This window comes from Drosophila teissieri, chromosome 3R (assembly GCF_016746235.2).
Source record: "Drosophila teissieri strain GT53w chromosome 3R, Prin_Dtei_1.1, whole genome shotgun sequence".
Classification (NCBI taxonomy): Eukaryota; Metazoa; Arthropoda; class Insecta; order Diptera; family Drosophilidae; genus Drosophila; species Drosophila teissieri.
The window spans coordinates 14,437,501-14,445,703 of record NC_053032.1 but is presented as its reverse complement, the minus strand read 5'-3'; the positions used below and the strand labels follow the sequence as shown (position 1 = coordinate 14,445,703).

At 45.2% G+C, this 8,203-nt stretch overlaps 1 protein-coding gene across 3 annotated transcripts in view; it reads left to right on the top strand.

Annotated features, from left to right (window-relative positions):
- The first annotated feature begins 3,708 nt into the window (after positions 1-3,708).
- Positions 3,709-8,203, top strand: part of LOC122618855 (band 4.1-like protein 5) — a 5,804-nt gene continuing 1,309 nt past the window's right edge. The window contains exons 1-9 of one of the 3 annotated variants that reach the window (XM_043795447.1): positions 3,709-4,665; positions 5,310-5,457; positions 5,524-5,700; positions 5,838-6,906; positions 6,969-7,103; positions 7,237-7,356; positions 7,416-7,570; positions 7,692-7,876; positions 8,049-8,203. The exon at positions 8,049-8,203 is cut by the window's right edge and continues 403 nt beyond it. In XM_043795447.1, coding sequence (XP_043651382.1) covers positions 4,432-4,665; positions 5,310-5,457; positions 5,524-5,700; positions 5,838-6,906; positions 6,969-7,103; positions 7,237-7,356; positions 7,416-7,570; positions 7,692-7,876; positions 8,049-8,203 — 2,378 coding nt within the window. In that variant the 5' untranslated portion in view covers positions 3,709-4,431. The remainder of the gene's footprint in view (positions 4,666-5,309; positions 5,458-5,523; positions 5,701-5,837; positions 6,907-6,968; positions 7,104-7,236; positions 7,357-7,415; positions 7,571-7,691; positions 7,877-8,048) is intronic. The other 2 variants (XM_043795449.1, XM_043795450.1) reach the window with 2 other exon arrangements.

The window sequence follows — 8,203 nt, the reverse complement described above, 5'->3', positions numbered from 1 at the left end:
GAGCCTAATTACTTTTTATTTTGGCTGGAAAGGATTGCGAAATTGGTTAACTTTGGATTTTGTCATAAAAATTGCGGTTCATTTTAGTTTACCTCTTGCATAAAAATAGTCGATAAAGTTATAACATACTTAAGCCATTGATAATAAAAAAAATTGTATTAATAAATATAATGTTTTTTTTCTGTGTTTTAAGCCTTATTTGCTGCCAAAAATATACTTTTTCATTTGGAAGTTTTTCTCTTTATTTTGTTTTCCAATTATGTAATGAAAATTCCCACTGATATGATTTCCAGTAATTAAGCCTGTAAGCTGCGAGTGAAAACGAAAGCAGCGAGAACTACTGCAACATTGATTTCCAATTGATTTTGGCTTTTGTCGCCTTTCAGTCATAAAAATACTCATCGAAAATTACATGCCAAAATAAAACAAGCTGTTGACTTGCCAAATAGCCGTGAAATATTCCCCCAGGGCGTAGGTGAGCAGGTAACGGCAATCGCATCGTTCTGCCGCTCGAAATTCGCTGAGACAACAAATGTCGCCACCCACTCGTCCACCCATTCTCCGATTCTCCGATTCACCGACCCACCCATCGAAGCCACCTATTTGGCCACCGACCACGCCCCGCTTCGGCCGCCCACTCCGAGTCCGGCGTATCTGTCTCCGGACAGTAACGAGTCCTGGTCATGGGCGGAACTTGAGAGGAGGAGGAGGAGGGGGAGCAGCGAAGGAGCTGAAGGAGCAGGCTGGATGCCAGGAGGATATCGTAAAGCGACACACAATCACACATAAAATTTTACAACACGAGGATGTTTTTTATTGCACTCGTCCCCAGACTGGCTGCTTGTCCTGGTGTCCCGATGTCCCGGTGTCCGTGTGTCCTGGTGTCCTTGTCCCCAATCGAAGGACCTTAAGTAGCCAATTACTGGAAACTTGGAATTCCCAGTCATTCGATGGGCAAGGGTTCCTCAGCTTCGCAGCTTCGCAGCTTCCAAGCCTCGCAGTTTCGCAGTTTGTTAGCGCTCGCCCATCAGGCGAGTAAACAACAAAACATTTTTCTATTTAATTAAATCGAATTCACCTCTTGGTCGGTCATCCGCTGATTTATGGATGGAAGCCAATAAATTTGCACAGCGCTTCTGATTCAGATTGGGATTGGGATTGGGATTCGGATTCAGCTTTTTCCGCTGATTCTGGCTGAGCCGTGAGCCGTTTAAATCACGAGCTGTGCTGCGGTTTTAATTAAAAGGAATTTATTTTCCACTCAGCTGCAGATAAGTGCGCAGACAGTTGGGCGTTGGGCTGTACGAGTAGCAGCATCCACATCCGCAGACGACCATATAAATATAATAGTTTACCTTTGCCTCTGCCTTTGTTGCTCACTGCACCACCTCATCGCGCCACTCGCACCACTCTCACCACTCGCACCCCTCAGCACCACCGCACACTCACTCAAACGGACGCAAATATTTGCCCACCTCGTATTACATACCCACGACTTGCCATTATCGTTAAGACAATACAAAAGGCCACATTTGGTACAGGGAGAAATAAGAGGCCTAAATTCGAGCTACACCTTCCTGAATTTATGGAACCAAATGACTAATGGAAACGACTTCTGAGGACACTGCAGTAATGTGCATCAACTGTAATGAAATTAAAAGCAAATATAAGATGATTTATAAAATGATATATAAATTGCAGTTTTATCATTCTTGATTCGTTTATGTTTTATATTTATATACAAATATATTATCCTGCAAACCGGATATTAGGGGAACAAAAATATTGGTCTTAATATTATAACTTTTCTTCATTGTGGTTCCCAAAAAGTATTGTATCATATTTGAGAAAGAATATAAATTTGATCAGTGATTTCGTATAAAAGAAGAATAAATGTCTACGTAGAATTACTTTTTCCTTATTAATGATTATAGTACCTAGAGTTTGTCCGATTGTGTTGGTACTTTGGGATATATTTGTTCGAGTGCATTGTGCGTTTTGCCTACGAATGTGTATGTATGTAACCCTTTGCAAACATGTCTATTTTGGTCAATGGCAATGGCAACGCAAGCCATTTGTTAATTGTTGCCACACCCCTGCGGCCGGGAAAATCGAGACGGGACCTGAAACTGGGGATCTGGCATATGGGATCTGGGATCTGGAAACCAAGAACTGAGAACTGGGAACTGGGAGCTGAGAACTGAGAACTGACACTGGGGGTTCGGGGCCTTTGGCCGCCTGTCATAATTACGGAACTGGCTGCTCAAGTTGCCGCAGCTGGCACCTAAGACATTGGCCATGGCTAAAGACCTGCATCGTCGCCTGTCTAGTTATTAAATAGATGGATGGATGGATGGGCGATATGGGGCTGCTGGGCGACTCCAATTCCGTCGATGCCCACACCGTACCACATATCGGGTTTCAGGTATTAGTCAGTAATTAATCATCCGCCTTGTTATAACGGCCAATTGTGTAATTACATCCTTTATGGATATCTAATGCGTTCGATAAAAATGTAAATGCGTACATACATATACCGGCCTCAATCGGGCGAATCGAGGATTAATGACCAATAAGCGAAAATGAATCATGCAATTGGCGCCCAATGGCTTCAACTTTGCGCAAAATGTTGTAAAGCCCTCGGCCCAAAATCCGAACCTCTCGAGGGCCCACTAAAACCCCGATATAAACAGGGCCCGCAGCCAAGATGTTAAAACACCCCCACCCCCACCCACGCCCACTCCACACACACACTTACACTCACACCCACATATGTGTAGACCGGAAATCGCCGGCGATAAATCTCCCATTTACCTTTAAACTCGAAATACGACTACCAATGGGGAGTCGAGGAAAATCGAGGGTAAATCGGAGGAAAATGGGTGCGGAAGTAGGGGAAGTTGGGGAAGTTAGGGAAGTTGGGATGTGCGGGAGTGGACACTGTAACGGCCTTAAATCCACTAACAAATAAAGGAATAAATTGCCCATAAAAAGGATTTTGCAAATGCCGGCTGCAACTACGGAACCCACTTGTGTTTCCTATTTTACAGTTATTGTGCACTTCTTTCTAGTTTAGTTGCTTGTACTAAACTTAAAGAATTGCGCGACCGCAAATACCAACAAGTTTTGTGCGGTCCTTGTTCACGCGCGAAAGTCAAATGATTATGATTAAATCTTTAGCTTCTCTTTTGGTACAAAATATGGCTGGGATTGCTTTACCTTTTGTCTACATCATTTAGAAATACTTATTACACAATTTTTTCATTTTTTTATATCTGTGCAGTGTCAAATTGTGTTTTTTATTTTCCCATTTGCATAAAAACTGATTAGCTTGAGCATTTTTGAAGTGATAAGCATGAAGTGAAGTATAAAACTGTAGCAACATACATGACTTTGGTTAAGTTTGTAATTCAAAGGAATGTTTTGGAATTTACGGCACAACTTAAAGAATATTTCAAATTAACCATTTTTAATATCATTTACTGTACCCAATTACAAAAGGTCTTCTAGAAGGTTTGAACAGAGTGTAACGGACTAAACTTGAAATTGGCGAATAGCTAATTTTCCAGCCAAGCGAGTGGTTTGTGTCCTAGCTCAACGAATAGTGCAGTTCTCCACCCTTGGTTTCGCGCTCACAGCGGAATACCGAAAAACGACAAAACCGATTTGCTGGCTTACGGGGTGTATGTGTTTTAGCCATATCTGGTCACACTGCTAACATAAAATCAACAACTACTGCGGCCATTCTTACATTCTACCAAATAAAATATCCGAAAGTGCACTTAAATAGCCCGTAATAATAACAAAATAACGCAGTGAAGGGACGATGCAGCACCGCCAACAAAATAAAGTGTAAAAAGAAGCGATTGAAAACCCGGAAAGTCGCCTTGCGAAGCGGGAACTAACGTGTTTGGCTGGCCTGTTTTTTCTCTCTCCTCTTTTTCGCCAACCAAAAACCAGGCTAACAGTGATTTTGTCGCGGGGGAGGGGGTGCGACGAGCCAAAACCCGTAGAAAAGAAACCGCCCGAAAGGAGCGCCCACTTTGGCCAGCAACTCCAGCTCAGCGCCCCGCTCACCAAAAGTGAAAAAAAAAACAAAAACTAAAAGGAAAACTTAAGTAAAACGGGGGCGTCTATCGCTTGTGCAAGTGTGTTAGTTAGTCAGTGTACGTGTGTGTTGGCCAGAACAAGTTGGCTGCGCGTGTGTGCGTGCGAGGGGTTTTTGATGTCTGCGCTGCCTTTTTTCCCCAGCCGAGGTGAGCACACAGGTGAATTATCGGTGCATTCGGCTGCCTTGGCAACAATTCCATAAAAACAACACATAGAATACAACAACAACAGAAACAACGAAAACAACAACAAAAAGCGCCCGCACTATATAACACACATATATATAGACACGTTTAAAGCCAAACAACAAAATCCAGAAAAATGCTCCGTTTTCTAAGCCGTCGCAAGGTGCGCAACAACTATGTGGATAATTCCAGAGGGGGCGGCGGTGGCGGCGGTGCAACTAGTTCCGCCGTGGGCGTGGCTGGGGGTGGCGGTGCCATCACCTCCGGCGGCAGTTCGCAAATAAAGCCACAACGCATCGTGGTCAACAAGAACAAAATCGACTGCCGCGTCATTCTGCTGGACAACACTGACCTTTCCATCGAATTATCGGTGAGTACAGGAGAGCCAAAAGCCACAAGCCACATCGAATTACATTTGGCCCATTTTCGATTTTTTGGCTTTCACCCTTTAAACTGCTGCCGTTGGCAGTAATTTTCGGAAGGCAAACAAACATGCGATTGAATCTTATAAGAGAATACCGTCAAGGTAGAGATAAAGAGCCAAATTGGTTGCTAGGGTGTCTCAGTTTTACGTAATTGAAAAAGTTTAATGTAATAATTGAGGGGAGCTACTACTTTTAGCTAACTATATCTTAACTTTTAGAACTTTAAATTTGAGTTTCAAAATATTATCTATAGTAAGATAATATTCCCTATTACACTCTTTAAATAGGGAATTGATTGTTGAAGGCATGCACTCTCAACCCAAAACAATTTTATATCAATACCCAAAGTGAATACCCAAAGCTGAGCAGAGCTGAGCGTTTCCACAATTGTATTTATTGGCCCACCCTAACGAAGACACCACGGCAGCTTGCATTGCCTCAGCCCGTGTGATAAAAATAAGCAATTTGCTGCTGATCAGCACATAATTTAACCCGCTAAGCGGACGTGATTAGTTCAGGGTCGCATTGATTTACACCTGCCCCCCGTCAGAAGCATTAATTTTTTCCACTTTGCTGTTTGCTGTTGCAGAAAAAGGCATTGGGCAGCTTTTTGTACGAGCAGGTATTCTACGCACTGGACATCATCGAGAAGGATTACTTTGGGCTGCAGTTCATGGATGCCAATCATGTCAAGCACTGGCTAGATCCCACCAAGCCCATCAAGAAGCAGGTCAAAAGTGAGTTAATGTGTGAATCCAATTACGTGGGCCAAACAATACTAATTATTTTACCTTTTCCCGCAGTTGGACCGCCCTACACGTTCCGGCTGAAGGTGAAGTTTTACTCTTCGGAACCCAATACACTGCGCGAAGAGCTGACCCGCTACCTGTTCTTCTTGCAACTGAAACAAGATCTGCTCGAGGGGCGACTCGACTGTCCGGATGACAAGGCCACCGAACTCTGCGCTTTGGCATTACAGTGTATGTGTTTTCTGTTCGTTTTCATTCGTTTTACATTGATTTAATTTGGCGGATTCAATCATCTTGAAAAACAACTTTACGTTTCTATCGCTATTGCACGAATTTCTTTCTTTGTACTAATTGGTTTTTATTTACAGCTGAACTGGGCGACTATGACAACCAGGAGCATTCCGCCGCCACCGTCTCGGAGTTCCGTTTTGTGCCCGAGCAAACGGAGGACCTGGAGATAGCCATACTAGACGAGTACAAGACGTGTCGGGGTCTCACGCCTGCTCAAGCTGAAACGGCATTCCTGAACAAGGCCAAGTGGCTGGACATGTACGGCGTTGACATGCACACGGTGCTCGGAAAGGATGGCTGCGAATACCACCTAGGCCTAACGCCCACCGGCATACTCGTTTTCGAACGAGATCAGAAAATCGGACTGTTTTTCTGGCCCAAAATCAGCAAGCTGGATTTCAAGAAAAAGAAACTGACTCTCATTGTGATCGAGGATGACGACGAGGGAAGAGAGCAAGAGCACACATTTGTCTTCCGGCTATACAACGAGAAGGCGTGCAAGCACCTGTGGAAGTGCGCCGTTGAGCACCACACTTTCTTCCGGCTCAGGGCGCCTGTTAAGGGTCCCTCAGCCCGTCAAAATTTCTTCCGTATGGGCTCCCGCTTCCGGTATTCCGGTCGCACCGAGTTCCAGACCACGCAGCAGAGTCGAGCCAGAAGAACGGTGCAATTTGAGAGACGACCATCGCAGCGATTTGCCAGTCGGCAGTCGCACCTGTTGCGCGAACGACAAAAGGCTTCCCAGGAGGCGGCGGTGTCGGCTGTGGCTTCGGTTAACGCTCGAGCTGCTGCCGCTGCGGCTGCCGCAGCTGCATCCCAATCGCCGACGCCAGCTACTCCCTTAGTATCTTCCCAAGTGTCGACTCCAACTCCCAGCAACGATAACAATAACGACGCCTTTGACTCGCTCATTTCCACGGATCAGTTCATCACTGTCACCCCTTCGCCTTCGGTGCTCACTGTCATTCAAAACTCGGCCATTATTGAACCGGATGCGGCCTGCAGCAGTTCCATTAGCTCCTCCTCCCAGGCAGCGGCCAACTTCGCCTCGCTGGGCCGAAACTCCCTCAAGTCGAACTTCAGCAACGAGGATCCGGCGTACAGCAAGATTGGATCTATTGGCAAGGCGGCAGGGCTGACTGTTAAGTAAGGAATTAATCTGGAATTACCTTTCCGTTCCCGTTTTAAATGTGACTCTTCTTTTCAAGATTGGATCCAGACTACACACCACCATACTCACCAAACGCCACTAAGAACTTCGATGAAACCAATCCTTTTAGAAATGCAACTAGCTCCCATCACGGCAGCTTTGGCAAGGCTTCCATTAGCTCCGGCCAGCTCAGGTAAACCTTTTGTATATCTAGACTATCATTGTACCTTGATATATTTATTGCTTTCACTTCCCAATATACTAATTTGCCTGTTTCTGTGTTTGTTTTTCACTTGTCTTTCTGTGTTGTGTCTATCATTGTGCAGTGTTAAGAGCGGCTTGTCGGATAAAGATAGAGAGCTAGACTCATTGCTTAAGTCCATTGTCAAAGATCCATCCCCATCAGTGCTAGCAAACGAAGCCATTAATGATGCTAACAGTATCAGGTAGCGTAACCCATGTTTAGATATTGAAATATACTAACGACAGTGTTATATTTTGGCAGGGTGACCATCAACAAGACCTTCGACATGGACCACAACACGGAAACACTAAAGCGCCTCTCGAACGCCAACGAGAAGCCCAACAACCAAGTGAAGCTGGCCAATGTGAGCACCACGGCTCTGCCGCCTGGCAACATCAAGTGCAATATTCTAAAGGGTGGGTACACTAACTTAATGTGTTCAAAAGTTATTGCAGGCCTACTTCCTATGCGTACAAATTAGCAAGCATTTTCTCTGTAGCTTAATGCTAATGTAATATTGATTAACAAATCCTGCAGCTCGCGTTGAGGAGGAGCTGGGTGCCGGAGGCAACGCCAAGCTTACCAATCAGATGTTTGTACCGGCCGCCCATAGCAGCAACATGCACACGAGCAACACGAACTGCAGCAACAGCAGCAGCAGCAGCAACAACCATGCACACAGCGATGGACCGGATTCCCTGAACGCCACCTACATATCAGTGGTAAGTTGTTGGCCAGCGAACCAGTTTAAGCCCACTGCATTGCACTCGTTTCATGCCTTCTGTTTATACGTTCTTATTTCCATTCGTTGTCCGCACTTAATGTTTATCCGTGGTACTGCGTGTGTTGTTTCCGTGTGCTTGTATATGTATGCTTGCTAAACCACAAAAATAGGGAGGCGATAAGCTGACGCTCAGCATACCGGAACAGAAGCCGTCGACGGGTAGTAGCAGCAGTTCCAGCACCTCGAGCACGACTACCACCACCACCAATGGAGTTGCACCCTATAGTAATGCCACCTTTGTGTCGGGATTCAGTGCACCACTCAC